Consider the following 18,584-nt stretch of genomic DNA (forward strand, 5'->3'; position numbering starts at 1 on the left):
ATTTCACAGTTATTTTCCTTGAGAAAGTCTACCAAGGATAGTCAAGGGAGGTGGGGAAGGTCGTACTTAAATTAGGATGTCCTTTAATCTTAGTTCACCTGTAAATTTACTATGAATCCTAAAGATGAGAAATGCCTTTTCTCTAGGACCCGCTTGTCCCATACATCTCACACCTGCCCAATCCCATGGACTTTAATGACTGATTTTACTAAAACTGAGTCCTCCCATAATCATCCTTGAGGCTGTTCTAGTTAGACACTACAATTTTGAGATTTGGACTATTTTTGTCATTTTTGTTCATAAATATATTTAATTATCATGTTTTAATAGAACTAAGATTTCCATGTAATATGTCCTGCAACGGATAAGCACCTGAAATCATCTTTCTATTTTTTCTATCAACTCAATCACAGAAAGGTGTTTGTATCTGTCATTTTGCTTCTTTCCATTGTGTTGCAGATCCTGATGAGAAAGAAGAAGTGTCAGAAACAGGTGAGAGAAGCCATAGCAGGTGATGACAGACCCCCTGGGAAATTTTCAGTGGTGTGAACTCACACAGGACGTGTCACCATGTTTCATCAATGTCATTTTCAGATTCCCACGAGCAGCTGATACCACCAAGGTTCCTAGAAAGGTTTACCAATAAAAAGGTGAAGAAAGGTGCGAGCATCACATTATCTGTAAAAGTTGAAGGTAAGTGGGTAGTTACCTAATCTCCCTGCATAACACTTGGGTTGTATATCTTTGTTGTATATCTTTGTTGTGTATCTTTGTGACTCGTTCCGGACTTTCTCTGGGCCCAAGTCATTGCAGCATCATCTCCTGTATTAATCTGAGGTCTGGGGCTGTACTCTTAACTGTAACAAACTTTGTGTCGGCTGAAGGAAAGCACATCTCCACCTCCATATTCCTGTTTGTAAAAATAGGGATAACACTTAATGGTTTTATGAAGGCGTGTTGGTTAACAGGTTTGTTTTTAGAAGGAGTCTTCATAAGTGAGCCAGATAAAGGTTTGTGCTCCTTTACTACATAACTTATTTTTGAAGAAGCAGCATTTTTTCACAGTATGGCTCATGATTGTGTGTGAGTAACACCATTAGGAAAATTGAAGTTCAGTGCTTTGGTTTTCCTTCAGGACATCCACCACCAACCATTACTTGGCTGAAAGAAGAGTCTCAGGAAGACATCCTGTGGATCAAACCAGACACTCCTGGATATAAGCTTGCCAGTTCCAATATGCATCACAGTTTAATCCTGTTGGATGTTAAAAAGAAGTACACTGGAGCTTACACATGCATTGCTACCAACAAGGCTGGCCAGTCCATCTGCACTGCCAACCTAGAAGTTGCAGATGGTAAGCCATATGTTAAAGACGCTTTCTCCACATTGCCTTTCATACAGTTCCTAAGAGTGTGACTGATAAGGAAATTAACCAAGTCACAACCAAAATAAATATCTTTTCCCAGAATGAGCCATGAATTTTCTTGCCTTGTCAGTGATGATGCTCTTAGCTTCTATAATGTTTTAGATTTTTGAACCTAGCTTTGATTAAAAGCAGCATCTTTTCTGTATAAAGAGCAAACAAATCTGAAGAAGAACCACATTAACCACAAAGAAAACAGAAAGACTATGTAAAATAACTGTCACCATTTACTGTGCCAAGAGCTACAGCAGCACAGCTTGAGCAGTGTGGAGAAATGGGACAGACAGTCCTACATCTGTGTGAGAACAGAGGAGCAAAGTGTTTGTGTTGCACAATTGATAGTATGCATCCCAGCTGAGGAAATGTTAATGGGTCGGAGTCAATGTCAGTATTCCCAGTAATCTATGTCGAGAAAATATGTCTACAGTAAGCAGAACATCCTACGTCTGCTGTTCTCTGATTCTGAACCCTAATCTTGCAGTGAAAGAGGCTGAAGTCCTGACCCAGGAGCGTGTGATGGTATCAGAAGCCATAATGACCACCCTGGGGTAAGTGGCTGAAGCAGAGCAGTGCAGCTATCATCCTGCAGAAGTAAAACAGTCAGAAGTGGGGAGCTGAGTGTCTACAGAAACAAACAGGCTACTTCCAGTGGGGATCCTGTACATAGATTCTGAATGCCAACATCTGTAGTACTGACCACTGTCTCTCTGTAACTCATCTTTCTCCATCTTTAGCATGGGATTGGCCCTTACCAGTAGTCCTTGATACTGGGCATGCAGAGCATTTATTGACGGACACTAGCAAAACAGTTTGAGGTCCTATGAATGAGGCATCCTATACAGGCAGTAATATGAATGCCAGTCATTTCTTCACAATTATCAAGGAAGGTGGTGACAAGAACAAAGAAAGATTTTGTTCATTTTGTATAAAAGCCTTGCCCTTTTTGTTCCTGCTTACAGCAGGGGGGTTAGAACTAGGTGATACTAAAGCCTCCTTTCAGCCCAAACCGTTCTATGATTCCTTTTTGTCTCTAACCAGAGAGCCAAAAAGATTAACAGGGTTAAGGTCTGCATTATCAAAAGGTTCTGCTCACTAACTTCTCACCTGCAAATGCACATGAAGAACCTATCAACGTGCCATTCTTGGCTTGGATTCTGGGAAGATACATTCTGAAAAGTGGTACCCACCTGAACCCACCCTAGCTTCTACAGTGCATCTGCCCTAAAAGAATTGACCAGTTTCACTCCAGGATGTCAATTTGCAGAGCAAATTTCCCTTCCTAAGCATCAGTTTGCTATGTGCAATTGTCTGCCTCCCTCCATTAGGACCATTTTATCGTCCACTAAAAAAACAGAGACCTAGTAGAACTAATTGACACTAGTCAATTAGGTTTATAGCTGGTGTTCCTCTACACATGTTCTGTTTGCTACACATAGTCTTTATCAGAGTTGATAACTGAAGCTTAGGAGATGGGTGGTTTAACTCTGAAAGCAGTGCATGCTTCCTTCTGCTTCCTGTGCACAGCAGAGATCTTTTCTCATTTAGGGTTTATTACTACACATTTTAATTCAACTTCTAATTCTGCTTTTCTCCTTTTTTTTTTTCAGAGCTGTTCATCCCTCTGAAGGTAAGATGAACTTTTTTCTCCTACTACTGCCTTTCACACCTACAGCTGAGATCACCTATGAGTGCCATAATAACCATCTACTTCCGTCCTTCTGTTCTCTTGCAACTCTATGAAATATCATATTTTTGGGGGGACTCTGTTCAAGAGTGAATTGTTTGGAGGATATGTGAGTATGCAGTGTTAAAAGCTGGGGAGGTGAAGAAACTGAGGCCTTCCTTCCACAGAAGCTTTTATCTATAATAATCATCATCATCATCATTATCATCAACTTTCCAATGCCATACTGCATGCATAATAGAAAATTATATTTTCCAGGAGACCTTGAAGCTGGTAGGGAAGGTGTACCCAGAACTCCTATTTCATTAGCTGATGTTGGAACTGAAGAATTCTTCCAGAAGCTCACCTCTCGTATCTCAGAAATGGTATCTGCAAAAATAAGTCAGGGTAAGCAACCTGGCAGATGCAAGTTCATTAGTATAGAAAATGTAATGCTTTCTTAGTCAACATCTGGTCTTTAAGTATGAGCAAGATTTGTAAAGCAGGTTTTGGGGCAGTCATCTTGCATAAGTATGAACAGTAGCACATGTTTAGTACCAAGAATTTTTGGATGGGGTGTTTTTAGTCCAGACAAGGCTGAAAACTGTGCTAGTTTGATGAATTGCATAAAAAAATCTAGCCATTTTTCTCATAGTAAATTTTGCCTTGAAACAAAGGTGTTCTTTGAATGTAATGGTAATGCACACAGGAGGCGTAGAGCCTTATGCATGAGACATTCCAATTGTTTATTCAACCCTGTGCATCAGAAGGAAATCATGTTCAATAATCCAAGTGCTCTTCTGGGGCAGTGCTTGTGTTTTTAACATTGAAAGTCATTACATATTTGCTTAATGTGCAAGTAGGAGATCTTGATTTCATAGTTGGTGGTCTTTCTGCTTTTTAGCTACGCTCCGAGTGCCAGGTGCAGAAAGCGATGATGAATCCAAAACCCCCTCTGCATCTCCCCGCCATGGCCGATCCAGACCTTCATCCATTGCTCAAGAGTCCTCCTCTGAATCTGAAGATGGGGATTCCAGAGGAGAGGTGCGACATCTCTATGAGTGCTGCTGTGTGGAGCCAAGAGTTGGACTTGATGGTCCTTCTGGTTCCTTTCCAACTTGGAGTACTCTATGATTCCATGACCTGTATGGACAAATTTCACACAAGGAGAAAGCCTCACTTATAATGATCAGTCTCCAGAGTTTTAAGAATCTCCATCCCCTTTTGGGGTGTACCTCACTGCAGTAGGTACATTTAGAAGTACAGCATATGGGACGTGTGATATAGAGCACAGCGAATCAGATTCTCTTGGCTCACTCTATGACCTTCAACAACGTGGTCAAAATTTACCATATATTTTCTCAATCGCTCTTTTGTTCACCACTCAACTTCAGGAAGTAAAAGCTTGATTTTCTGTGCCCTTGGATACAGTTGGCCAAAAGAATTTTGTTGAGAATTTCTTCCCATGGGAATAGCAGTGAAAAATTAGTGAATATCCATATGTTTGGGATGTTTATATCAAAACACTTCTCAAAAAAGGAGAAGATGAGGGAAAAAAAAAATGGAACCTTTGACAACGTTGGCCATTCTTCTCCATTGTCACAAAATTCACTCATTCGGGGGGTTGGACTCGATGATCTCTGGAGGTCCCTTCCAACCCCTACAATTCTGTGATTCTGTGATTCCTGGTTATACACAACCCAAACACTTTGGACAGTTTTGAAAATAAGGTGTTCCAATTGCAGAAAACATCAAACAGTGCTTCTCTTTGCCATAAAGGGGCTGTTAGATAACACGTAGATAAACACTTCTGTTCTGCTGGTGTTTCTGTATTCACTTCAGAACTGCAAATAACTGTTGTTTCATCCCTGCAGATCTTTGATGTCTACATGGTCACAGCTGACTACGTGCCCCCTGTGCCTGACAAGGAGGCCATCACTTTGAAGGAAGGCCAGTATGTGGAAGTCCTTGATTCAGCTCATCCCCTGAAGTGGCTGGTCAGGACCAAACCCACAAAATCCAGTCCTTCTCGGCAGGGCTGGGTATCTCCAGCTTACCTGGACAAGAGATTAAAGGTGACTGATCATGCTGTATTTATTTTCTATCTACAATTAAGCTTGCCATTCTTAGACATCTCTCTTGCACAATCTGACAGGGAGGAAGCTATTGAAGGGATCTTGATGGAGCTTTTTTTGTATTCCCCATGATTGCAGGGGTATCTGGGTTTGAAAAACCTTATCATCCTCCAACTAATTACAAACTTCTGCTTTAGTAGTTATTGAAAGGGACGTGGGGGATATTATTCAGCAGCTACTGACTAAATCACTGTCAGGTGAATATATTTCTTTTTTCTTGTGTTTTAGTTGTCACCAGAGTGGGGAACAACAGAAGTTCCTGAGTTCCCTGGAGAATGTGTTTCTGAGGATGAGTATAAAAGGAAGCTCAGGTAAGCTCTTGTAGTTTGATATTTGCAGTGCTGATTCTTGTTGTCTTTTCATGTAACGTGAATGTTGGCATTGAGGTACTCATGCCAGAGATGTTCCTCTGGGATTTGCCATCTACTCTTTCTAAGACATAGAATTATTGATGTTTGAGTGACTTCTGCCATAAAAAAGCCAAGGAAAATTCCAGGCAATCTAAATCACATTGGGGGACTTGAAAGAAGGATTGTAGTGATGGAATTCTGGAGGCTCTATATTTCACACACACACACACACACAGACAAACAAACAAACAAAAAAAACTTACAATTTGGTACCTCTGTTACTTCAGTGTGCTCTATATCAGATAAACAGTTTTCTGATAAATAGTGAAAGCTCTTGTGGAAGCCCAGCTACAACCTCTTGTTAATCTCTTGTAGTGCAGCATGTTCTGAGTGTTCTATCATAGGGATATTTGCATTTTTGGTGGCACACTGTGGTAATAAAATTGCTGCTATTTACTTTACACAGGTCATTTTGTCACTTGTGTTCTGTTCCATCAGTCCTAGCAGTAGATACCTGTGAGGTAGGAGTAGGTGTCCCAATGTAAGTGGGGTATCCAAGTTCCCTCTGTGATCAGATCCCTTACAAACCTATTCAGCTCACTCCAGGATATCTGTTCCTCTGATCAAATGCCTCTACTTTTCGTGCCAAAAACCCCTCGGTATGTTGAGGATAATAGTGATGATTGTTCTTTCTTTTTGCTTGTTTGTTTTCCCTTCAGTGTTCTTATTCAAGAGCTGTTGATCTCAGAAGAAGATTACATTCAAGATCTACAGTTCCTCCAGACTCATCACCTTAGGTACATCGAGACCTGTCCCAGTGTCCCAGGAGCTATCGCCAGTCAGAAATCCACCATCTTCAGAAATATTGATGATATTACTCACTTTCATTCCAGGTAGGCATCCCCATGTGCCTTCCTTTAAGACCACAAAGTGCCTCACTTACTGGTTTTATAGCTATGCCAGCTATGGTTACAGAAATTCAAGCAAAGAGGGACAGCACCGTGCTGGGTAAAGAGACATTGGGAAGCTTAATGCAAACATTCAGCATCCCTTGGTCCCCCAATCATTTCCTTTGGTCTGTGTTGACCTGAGCTCGTGCTGATTTAGAGATCTGGCTGTGTTCTAGCCTCATTGCATCTCCTTCTCCTCTTTTCTCTTCTCTTCCACAGTGCTTTCCTCCAAGGCTTGCAGAAATGTGACACGGATGACGATGTGGCCATGTGCTTTATTAAACACGAGGCAGAATTTAACAAGTACATCCAGTACCTGGTGGGGCGGGTGCAGGCCGAGTCGATTGTTGTCAGCAAAGCTGTCCAGGATTTCTACAAGGTAAACAGCAACCAAAGTACCTCTTGAACATGCGTGAAGAAGTACCATATGAGTATTTTTCCATGTATAATCCTTACTACTGCTGTTTATAATGATAATTACTCATTCTTCTATGTATTTTGTTTTTCCAGAGATACACAGATGAAATTTTAATGAATGAAGATCCTTCACAGACACTTATCCCACCATTGCAGCACTATCTGGAAAAACCCATCAACAGGATCCAGCAGTATCAGACTATTATCAAGGTGAAGAGCATATGCTATACGCTTGTTTCTGATAGCTTTATGTTCTGCTTTGTGCAGCCTGTGGGGAAAAATCCTTCTTTATTTTCCCTTTCTTAGCTTCTTTCTGATGTAACTACTGTCAAAAGCTTGAGTAAATTGAGGCAGTAATCACTGTCAGTGATGTTACTCTCTGAATAGTTTTATGACTGTAAATCCAGATGACAGTTCACAGTTTCCAGCACCACAAACCAACTCCAACCCCCAGATCACAGACAAAAGTTTAAAAACTGCACTTTTCAATAGTATTTTTCATGGGAAGTAGCACAAAAGTATCCAGAAATAAGACTGTCTTGCCCAAAAAAACAAAATGTACTTCAGCATACAAAAGTTTGGATAGTTTGAAGAAGGATCAGATTGAATTTCTAATTTTGAACACCTGCCTGCACACAAACATTAAAATTTTAAGGATGTCTTGGAACAGAGAGCAAACATAGGTGCTTCCCCATGTCTTCAGAGTTGGAATAGAGGCACGTGAACAAACATGAGGGGAAAAAAATAACTGCTATTTCATACTTGTTCAATCCTCTTGTATTTCTATCTAATGTCTACTCTTAGTTTAGCATTGCCCCATGAATGACGTTGTCAGGGTGAGCACTAGAGGAACTACAAGGGATACATTTAGGATTGCACTTATTTTTTCTCACTGCACAGTAATATTCACAATGTTTCCCTACAGGAATTAATCCGAAACAAAGCAAGAAACAGCCAAAACTGCACTTTGCTGGAGCAGGCTTATGCCATCGTGTCTGCACTCACCCGAAGAGCAGAAAACAACCTCCATGTCTCACTCATTGAGAACTACCCTGGGACCTTGGAAAGCCTTGGTGAACCCATCCGACAGGTAACTGTGATATGTGCACCATTGCTAGTGCACCTTATGTCCTACAAGATGCTCCACTAGAAGCTCCATTAGAAGCTCCATGTATGAAACAGAGTACTTGTTTATTCCCTTTCTTGCTGTTTGGTGTGACACGTCTCAGTATGTAGGAAAGATGGGTCTACTGGCTTGACAAAGGTTTAAAGGACAAGAGTACTGATGCTCATGGGCCAGCTCACATGTGATGTACTTATTTCCTCTCTTCACATAGGATAGGATTTGATTTGGCCCACTCCCCCACCATGATCTTTACAGCATGTTGTTCCTTCTTCACCTTCTCCTATTATGAGCAAAGTGCATGGACCAATTTCACCTTCTTTTAAAGAGACTAGTTTGCAGGGCATGTCAGTTCAAGGAAACATAACATACTTTGTATGTGCTCCAGTGACAACTTGTGATCAGTTTATGTCATTTCAAAACTCAGTCGTGTGTCTTCAGAAGAGCTGTGTGCTTCTTCAGGTCACTGCAGGAACAGGAGCATAGAGGAAAGATGACCTATCTATTAAGAAACCAGCGTAGGACTACAGGGGAGACCTTATAGCTCTCTACAATGACTGGCAAGGATGCTGTAGCAAGGTGGGGGTTGGCCTTTTCTCCCAGATAACAGTGATAGGTTGAGAGGTAATGGCCTTAGGTTGCACCAGGGGAGTTTCAGGTTGGATATTAGGAATTACTTGTGAGAAAGAGTGGTTAGGCACTGGAAGAGGCTGCCCAGGGAGGTGGTGGTGTCACCATCCCTGGAGATCTTCAAGCACTGTGGAGATGTGGCACTGAGGGACACGGTCTGTGGGGCATGGCGGGGGGTGGGTTTGGGTTGGACCTGGTGATCGATCTTACAGGTCTTTTCCAACCTGAATGATTCTATGTTTCTTGACTTCTAGCATGCTTACTCAAATTTTGGTCTCTTTGTAGACTTATTGTGTCACGTTGGGCAATTCATTAACTCTGCTTCTTTGTGTCCCCCTTTCCTGAGAATCACAGTGTTCTGCTGAGTGGAGTTGTAAGGTTAATTACAGCCATTTTGAGACAGTCTGGTACAACTCAGCTGTCTGCATTTAGACATCTGATAACAAAAGCCCACTGAATCACACCCCAGGTGTGCCTGCTTCTCCCCAGTGGTGCCAGGGGGAACCTATTAATTGGAGTTGTCAGTTCATGAGGGTACAGAAAATGAACATCCTGCTCTGGTGAAGGAGATCAAATGAGTGTGTAATAAACCACGTTGTAATAAAACAATGGTGCATAGCATAAGGATACAATGGTTAAAATTGTTATCCCCAAAAATTGGTTATCTTTTTGCTGAGAAATGGTATAACATCACCACAGCAATTATTCCAGCATAACTATGTGCTCTTTCTTCTTTTCCTGCCAGGGCCACTTCATTGTGTGGGAAGGAGCTCCAGGAGCTAGAATGGCATGGAAAGGACACAAAAGACATGTCTTCCTCTTCAGGAATTATCTTGTGATCTGCAAACCGAAGCGAGACACGAGGACAGACACCTACAGTTACATCTTCAAGAATATCATGAAGGTCAAGCAAATAAAAAGCCTTTTAGAGTTCTTTACTAAGCCCATTGTCAACCCTACGGCATTACGCATGAGGGTGGTTATGTGCCCCACCCTGAGATACCCTTTAATACTGGACATGACTTTCCTGGAATATAATAATTACTGCCAGGAAAACGTTTATTTGCTATCCAAAAGTCAGAAATACCAAGGAAAGGGTTGCAAAGTGACTCTGATTGCTGTTCAGCCAAAGCCATGTTGCATTTCTCCCACTGTCTGACAATTACTCTAATTTCCTTTTTTGCTGTTAGAGCATGTAACATAGCTTTGATGGGAATGGCATAAGTAGCGTCCACTGAAGAGTGCATGCACTGACAGCAGGAGACTTGCTGGTGTTTAATAACTGTTTCCATTTAAAACCTGTATTGATAATGTTTCTGAATCACAAAGGCTAGGCCCAGATCTGAATCGTACTAAACTCTGAGATTTCAGTTCTGGCTGGAATTCAGCCCTACCTGAAATGAACAAAGGATTTGTGTTGACTTTCTTGCACTCCTCCTGTTTGCAGCTGAACAACATAGATGTGAACGACATGGTGGAAGGGGATGACCGTGCCTTTGAGATCTGGCACGAGCGGGAGGACTCAGTCCGCAAATACCTCCTTCAGGCTCGTACAGTGAACATCAAGAACTCCTGGGTGAAAGAAATCTGTGGCATACAGCAGCGAATCAGCCAGCCTGTCTGGAGTGAGTATGGCTTGCTTGGGATTGGCTCCCTGATTGGAGAAGGAAACTTTTTTTCTAGGACAAAGGAGACCATCGAGGGTCATCTGCCACCTCCTCAACTGAACGAGGGTTGGAGGCTTCCCACAGGTTAAAACCACATCACTGCTCTAAATAGCAATTTGCACAGCCTGACTGCAAGCAGTAAGCTTTAACTGGAATGGTTGTAGTTAAGTACTCCATCTGAACTAGGATAGGCACCTTGATCAACTCCATAGGATATGACTCCATTTACCATCTAGAGAACCAGGACTGTATATCACCAAAGCGACCAGCTTTACGTGTCAGATGTCCCATAGGACCTGTGTGATTTGGAGGCAATAGCAGAGCGAGTGAATATCTTTCTTATTACTCTTCAGTGTCCATAGACCAAGTCTGTAAAACACAGGGTGATGAGCTGAGAAGAGATGGCTCTCCACTGCAATTTCAACCCCGTACACAGGTTAGCTTTGATAGAGGACTAGCCATAGGCTGAGGTAGTTGCTCAGTTCTGTCTTCATATTTAGACATCCTTGCCAGTAAAAAGGGCGTTTTGCAGCACAGGCACGGAACCTCAGAATCACAGGGTTTGGTAGGGACCTCTAGGGATCGTTGAGTCCAACCCCCTGCTGAAGCAGGTTCCCTCTAGGTTCCCTAGATTGCAGAATAGTCCTGAAAATGAAGAGAGAAATGAAACACTGAATCACCTAAAACATGAATTGCTGTTGGCACTAGAGGTGCATTTATTCTGGCAGGGATTGCAGAAAGGTAGACAACCATAGGATTTGGTGACAAAGACCCCAGACCACTCCATTGGAAATATCCACAAGATTTGAACTAGAGCCCTACCTCTAACCATAAAAAGTCCCTTGTTACTTCATCAGGTGTCAAACATTTCACCCTCAACTTCTGGCTTACAATGCTGGCTTACAAATACATGTGTCTGGGCACATGGATTTGCTTTGGATCTTTATGTTGTCATCTAGGTTGCTTCATTCTCACTGTCATTTCAAGCCAATTTTCCAGAATTCCAGAAATGCTGCCTATCATCTTACCTTGCAGCAGCCATCCCATAGGCACCCTATCCTCCTTGGGGCTAACCTGTTGATTCTGTTTCAGTTCCTCCAGACTTTGAGGAAGAACTGGCAGACTGTACAGCCGAGCTGGGAGAGACAGTGAAGCTGGCTTGCAAAGTGACAGGAGCTCCCAAACCATCTGTCAGCTGGTACAAAGGTATGAGAAGCACATCAGGAAACATGTACTCCACGTTTCTTCTCTCTGTACTTTGCTCTGTGTCAAGCTGTCAGTGAGTAATCTAAAGGCTGGTCACCTAGAAATACCTAATTCTAGCCTTAATGTTAGCTGTAGGTAATATAGATCTTTCTGTGACAAATGATTTACCCAAAGAGTGATTTATAGAATCACAGAATCACAAGGGTAGAAAGGACCTTACAAGATCACCCAGTCCAGCCATCCTCCCATTTACCTACAGGAAGATTTTCTTTTGAGGGAGGTAAAGAGCTCGTTCTTCAATCACTAACATCAGGTGCTAGAAAGCAAATGCAGCTCTCATTCCTCTGAAGTGGACGTGCTGGATAAAAGTCCTGTGGAGAAAACATAACTGATACTGAAATATTTACGAAGAGTTTTTTCCCTTAATTTTTAAGATGGAAAGCCAGTGGAGGTGGATCCCCATCACATTATAATAGAAGATCCTGATGGCTCCTGCACACTGATCTTGGACAACCTCACAGGCGTGGACTCAGGACAGTACATGTGCTTTGCTTCAGTCCTGCTGGAAATGCCAGTACCTTAGGAAAGATCCTTGTTCAAGGTAAAGACCTGCACAGAGGTGTTGTTTCAAAGGGCAATGTAATTCCCTGAGCATCAATATGAAGACATTCCAGAAGTTCTATATAGCATGCAAGAGAGATTAATTTTTCTTGAAGATACAGTAGCAGTGAAATCTCAGGTCAAAAAAGAGGTCTTTACTGCCTTGTGCACTGAAATCCTGAGAATTATCTGGTCAGGGACACACCTTTGTATCTGTTAGAGCATTGTTGTATTTCCAGCTGTTCACTGCCTTTACCTTTGCTTTGCAGTGCCACCACGGTTTGTGAACAAGGTTAGAAATGCTTATTTTGTGGAGGGTGAGGATGCTCAATTTACCTGCACTGTCGAAGGAGCACCGAGGCCTCAGATCAGGTCAGTTCCTCAAGCAGCTTGGGAACAAATCCCACATTCCCATTTTGTATGGCCTGAAGACCCTCCTTGCTTGTTTTTCCCAAGTAATGACCCTTTCTTCCCTGAGTTTTTTACCTTACAACCATCCCCACACTGGTTCTTCCCTATCCCACCCTTCCTTAGCTTCTCAATATGTTTTTTTCTGGCTGGAATGTGGAACAGTACTTACAGATAATGCTTAGATATAAACACTCATGCCCTGACAACATTTTGTCGTCGCTTTATTCTCCTTGTCCTACACTTGAATCGAGCAAACCGTCTGCGATAATCAGGAAGCTCAATATAACTTCTCAATGATTAGAAGCACATTTCCCTGCATTGGCTGATGAGATTTCTTGAGAAGGGTCTCTGCACCCCACATGTTTCAGTATCCATGTGTGATCTACCTTTCTGCATGACTGTCTTCCAAGAAACAAGCATTTAGCTAATGATTAACTCCTGATTTGTGTGCTCACTGGTCTGATAAATGGATCAGTGAACTGGGAACATCTTGATACTGCTTTTTTTTCTGGCTCATATGAAGTGTTTTCCCATGCAGATGGTACAAGGATGGCATATTGTTGAAGGACACAAATAAATACCAGACTTTCAGTGAACCACGGAGCGGTGTAATAGTCCTGGTGGTCAAGAACCCTTCCAATGAAGACATGGGACACTATGAATGTGAAGTAAGTTCAGAGAGATTTAGAGATCTGCTGACATGACGTAGACTGGAGAAGTCACTGCACTGAGATCCATTGCATGGGATTAGTGACTGAGAAGTTGTTGCTGCGTGCCATATCAAAAATGTTTATACAAGTCAGGTTCTCCCTTGATCTGGACTTTGAACATCTGAAAGCTTAGGATGACTCTGATCTGAGAGTTTGGTTGTTCTAGTAATGATAGAGTGAGCTTACTCTGGAACTTAAATCCAGATCTCTAGAGCTACATCTTAGCAAGTTTGGGATCATTCTGATGTGATTATTTCCTCAGGACCACCTTCAAACTAGAACAGATTTATGTCACTACAAATCCAAGAGGAAGAAGTAAAGTAAACAGAAATGGAAACCACTGCCGTTCCTGTATATTTAGCAAGCATTCATGGGAAGTATCTAAAAATTAGAATGAACATGCTGTAAAATATTTTCTAAAAATTAGGCATAGTCTGTGCACTCACAGTAATAAAATAGTAATAAGCTCTCAGGACTCAGCAATGAAAGGGGATGTGGCTGAGCTCGCAGCAACTTCACAATTTTTCCATTGATTTTTATGTGGTCTGATCCAATTTAAAGACTCCTGCTAGGATTTTAGCAAAACCACATCACCTGCCTAAGATCCCAAGATCCAGTGTTGCCTTGGTTGAGTAAGATTCAATAGACCAAAGGATGATTTAAAAAAAAACAAAACCAAACCACACAGCTGTTTAACACAACTGTTTAACTACCACTTAAATGGCAGGAATCTGAGCTCTTGGCAGAGATAGTTACCTTAGGACCAAATCACAGAGCAAACAATGAGTAACTAAGCTAGCTGTTGTTCCATAACTTATTTGTGTAAGTCATTCATGGTAAAGCATTATAATGAACTTAGTGAGCAGCATGTGTTCATTGAAACTGTGCTCAGGCCTAGGGGCACAGATTCATCTGCTTCTGTTGTCAGGTAATTGCAAAATACTTATTGTTACAGTATGGGAAGATTTTACTGTAGAAAAGCATCCTGCATTTTATTCAGTACCGCATAATTCTCTTTAGCTGGTGAACAGATTAGGGTCAGCAAAAAGTGGAGCAGAACTTTACCATCACACTGCTGCAGCCCTGACCCAGGAGAGGAGAGGAGACCAAGCCATCACCATTGAAGGTATGGTCCTTGTCCAGCTCTGTAAGTATGTCAGTGTATTAACTCTAAAACCATCTCATTGAGGCTCAAACATATTTGCCATCTTATCCATGTTGATTGTTGGTGTCCATGTATCTGTATGTCCATCAAGACGTGCATGGGTATACTGCAGCTCAGCCATATACCCATCACCGTCTGTTGATTTCCAAATCTGGCAAATCAACTTCATCATATAATGTTCATAAACACATTATATGAGAAAGCAGGCGTAAATGAAGGGTATGTCACACCAGCCAAGAAAAATGTTTCTGTTCCTGCTGCAGTGCTTGGAAATGTATGTCAGCCTGGCAGAACACGAGTTACGTTTTTCTGACAGAGAACAGGGACCAGTAAATAAAGCTGCAGATATATTGTGATCCTTTCCTGAAATGCTACTGAAAACCTTCTGGAATTATTAGGAAAGGAGAATTGACTGCTGTATATCCTGCACAATAGTTCAACCCTTTGCTAGGACTACTCACATAATCACAGAATCTGTTCCATTTTTTCCATGCATCTTTCAACCAAATCATATGGGCTGATCTTACACCATCCAATAACACATCCCTTTATTAGCACGTTAACTTCCTCAGTTGCCTTCCTGAAGATACCTTTTTACTAAAGGAACTTACACAAGCAGTCTGCTAGGTACACAAATCTAGATTAGTGGCCAAATCTGAGAATGGAATATTCTCTAGCATTCAAAATTGTTTCTTCATACATGTTAGGAGCATCCTTGCATGGCTGAGCATGGGACAGCCAGTGCTGTCTCTCTTGAGCAGCCCCCAGAAGCAGTTCAGGAGGTAATACAGCCACGGGACAGTAGATAGTGGATAGCTTACTGCTTTGAAGGGTGAGAGAGAGGACTGGGGTAGGCATAGGTCATTCCATGCCAACAAGCATCGATGTCAGAGAGCTCTTCCAGATGCAGGCAATTGGGACATGGCAAAAGAAGGCCAGAGGTTCGCCAAGAACTGTGGTATATTCTTTCCTCATCATCGATGTTTTCATATTAACTCAGGATAATAACAAGAGTTCAAGTGTACTTTTGACAGGGTTTGAGTGTTGTTATCCACATCCAAGTGAGGGCCATCAAATATAAAGACCTTCTGACCAGAGTCTGGAAAAATACTCAGGGAAAATGGTACTCCACAATCCTATTTCCTTATCTATATCCCCATGTTGGCTCTGTCTGAGAGAGGGTCCTGGTCAGGATGGAGCATGGGGTCAGCCCTCTGTAGACACCAGTAATGCATTGCTACACATTAAGAGGGTTCAGACACACCAGGGCATTAACAGCAGTATCCAGATCTATGTACTCACATGTTTTGGTTTTATGCTTGCTTTCCTTGTGGTTCTTTACCAGAATACTGTAAATCATCAAACAGCATGGCAGGGAGAATGGTGTCTGTAGAGCAACACTACAATTATTTCGGTAGCATTAATGTTGAGGTACTTTAATGATTTGTCCTTGCTGAGACATAGAGAGAAAAATAACTCATATGCAGTATGTAGAGGAACACAAATTACTGTTAGGATGGCATATCTTCATGAAGTTTCCTTGTGCCAAGAATGCTATAAAAGCAAAGGTTGTAAAACAGCTCATGGGGTTACAAATTCAGCCCTGAATTAATCATGTGATGTCACTCCCACAGCCATAAACAGAAAGATTTTGTGAGTTTGTTGGAAGAAATGTAATTGGAGCTTGTTGCTATGAAATAGTCTCTGGTCTGTGATTTGCAATTGACTGAGCTTGGTAATAGGGAAAGAAATAGATCCCTGAGTGACCTCCAGGGTGAAACAGTGGGAGCTGCTCCAAGGCAGTCGAGAGCAATGAGCAGGCTCACCCATGGACCACGATGGCTGTTCTGAGCAGAATCATATCAGGGATAAGTTTGGCACAGTACGCTTGTACCAAAGTGGGAGGGAGTTAATTGCTTTTCTGGGAATCAGTGACCACTTTGATCTACCTATTGAAAAATCAAGCTCGTCTGGCAAAGAACAGGAGGATGGATGGATCTCAGGAAGGCTTTCGCTTTCCATCCTTACAGTCTTTTCTCTGTGTGAAAACTGGACTATTTATAACTTCACCAAGATGACTACATTGCTGCTGTGTGGTTTTACTACAACAGAAAATGGCTGCTATGTCCGTTTTCCAGTTTACCTGATCTATTGTTGGTTCTGGGAAGTGACTATAATAGGAGCCTCCTGAGACACCCAAGGGGCTTTAGTTGCAGTTGTGTTAGCTTTCATTTTCTTGTACTGTGTATTACACCAAGCCAAACCTACTATCACGATTGAGATTCCGTTAGTACAGTGGTTTACGGGCCCTGACCTGCAGCCAGTGGTGGTCATCAGACCAACACTTGGGGTCTTAAAAGCAAAATTCTTGCCATTAGGTTTAAATTCATGGTATGGAAATTTGCAGATCAATTGGAAGGATCAAAATCAAAAGGATGGAAACCACTGAACTAAGGGACCCCCTGACTTCTGCCTTCAGTCACACTTGGTTTTTGCACTGAAGTCAACGGAGAGTTGCTTTAAAAATCCTCTTTCTGTAGACATATGAAGAATTTTAGACACATCAAAAAATGCAATGGAAAGAAGATCTTTCTCTTTGACTTCAAGTTGACTGTCTGCTTTGTGGCCACCCGCCTTGCTGCTTAACCTCCATACAGCAGATCTGACCCAGCGTGGGCTGGCGTGCTCTGGCATCCCTTTTTAACACGTTGTTATTGCAATTCCCTCATCCCACATTCACTAACTTGTTCATTTTTTTCCCAATAAAAACCCAGTGTTTCTGAGAAGCGCTGAATTTTCATCTGGGCAGGCAAGTCTAGAACAGTGAGTAGTAGGAGAAAGGATGGGATATTCAAGTGAAGATAAAACCTGAAGTACCCAAAGTATAGCACAGTGACAGCAAGGCAACAAGTATCCTTATAGCTTTCTCTCAGTTCTCATGCAGAGCTTAGGGCAGATTCGTTACCCAGTAGTCACCACTCCTGGAGGTGTATGTGAAACACAGAGATGTGGCACTGAGGGACATGGTCAGTGGGCATGGCGGGGTGGGCTGGGGTTGGACATGAGGATCTCGGAGGTCGTCTCCAACCTTAGCGATCCTATGATTCTACCTGGCTTTTGATAACATCCCTCTTGCAAGCCACGTATCCCGGGGCTCTGAGATGTAAGATTGCTTTAAATACAGAGGAACACTCAGCCTCCCACTTTAGGGAACTGCTTTATGCCCCTGAGTTTCCCATATTGCAGTTGGCTTTAGCAATTCATGGATCCACTGCTGTGGGTTCATCTCTGAGATACACATTATGCAGTGTGGAAATGGGTTTAAGCTTCATGGAGTGGGAAAAGTAGAGCTTAAAGTTTGTAAGAAAGGCCACATTGGAAACCATCTTTCAACCATTCAGAGCAACCAGAGCCGACTTCCATTCAGACTAAGCCTAAATGTTCCGTAACTCACAAGGCACTGATTGAATGCATTAACCAAGGAGGAGTCTGGCCCTACAGAAGCACTGGCTGACCCTAATGCTTACAGCTTTTAACCTGCTTCTCAGGGCCTCCTGCTTTGCAAAGCTGTTTTCCTACAACGCTCTCAAACAAGTTGAAATGATAAATCCGGTGCTAAAATGGATGCAGAATATTTTCCTCTCGGGAAAAGAAACCCAGATTCTCTCATCCTACTTTCATGTGGTTCTATCCTTTACAGAGGGCTGTGTAAATCCTCCCTCACGCCTCAGACACAGCACATACAAAACAGAAGTGTTCTGCAGTGAACTGTGAGTCACCAGGACCCACTTGATAGAGGTTTTACAACAAATTCAGTTTGCAACAGAATTGAATCTCTTGCTTTTTGTGTTTTTAGGAATATATGTTTTTTTAATTTGCAGTTCACTTTGAATTGTACCAAATTGAAAACACCAGAGCTGCTTGATTATAAGCTGGCTAGAAGGCTGCAAATCAATTGCTAGAAAATTATTTTGAGATTAAATTAAGTTTCTTAGAAACTTTTCTAACTTATTCAAGAAGAGGTGGGGCTAGATGTTGATTTTTTTTTTTTTCCAGATCTCACATAGGTTCAGTGGTTCAGAATAGGTTCTAAACAGCCCAGTTCTGTGTCTCGATTTTATTCCAGCAGATAAA

At 42.0% G+C, this 18,584-nt stretch overlaps 1 protein-coding gene across 1 annotated transcript in view; it reads left to right on the plus strand.

Moving 5' to 3' along the window:
- The window catches only part of OBSCN (obscurin, cytoskeletal calmodulin and titin-interacting RhoGEF), a gene marked incomplete at both ends in the record, with an annotated part of 161,587 nt that overhangs the window by 108,818 nt on the left and 34,185 nt on the right, over window positions 1-18,584 (plus strand). Inside the window, 21 exon segments of the mRNA XM_079538679.1 lie at window positions 460-492; window positions 595-693; window positions 1,136-1,354; window positions 1,905-1,971; window positions 3,031-3,050; window positions 3,366-3,494; window positions 3,991-4,130; window positions 4,961-5,161; window positions 5,450-5,532; window positions 6,291-6,464; window positions 6,741-6,900; window positions 7,032-7,148; window positions 7,864-8,028; window positions 9,437-9,595; window positions 10,139-10,316; window positions 11,451-11,564; window positions 11,999-12,115; window positions 12,118-12,165; window positions 12,434-12,536; window positions 13,114-13,243; window positions 14,306-14,411. Of these exon segments, the coding sequence (XP_079394805.1) occupies window positions 460-492; window positions 595-693; window positions 1,136-1,354; window positions 1,905-1,971; window positions 3,031-3,050; window positions 3,366-3,494; window positions 3,991-4,130; window positions 4,961-5,161; window positions 5,450-5,532; window positions 6,291-6,464; window positions 6,741-6,900; window positions 7,032-7,148; window positions 7,864-8,028; window positions 9,437-9,595; window positions 10,139-10,316; window positions 11,451-11,564; window positions 11,999-12,115; window positions 12,118-12,165; window positions 12,434-12,536; window positions 13,114-13,243; window positions 14,306-14,411 (2,562 nt within the window).

The sequence above is a fragment of the Tetrao urogallus genome (genome assembly GCF_951394365.1).
Source record: "Tetrao urogallus genome assembly, chromosome: 7".
Taxonomy (NCBI): Eukaryota; Metazoa; Chordata; class Aves; order Galliformes; family Phasianidae; genus Tetrao; species Tetrao urogallus.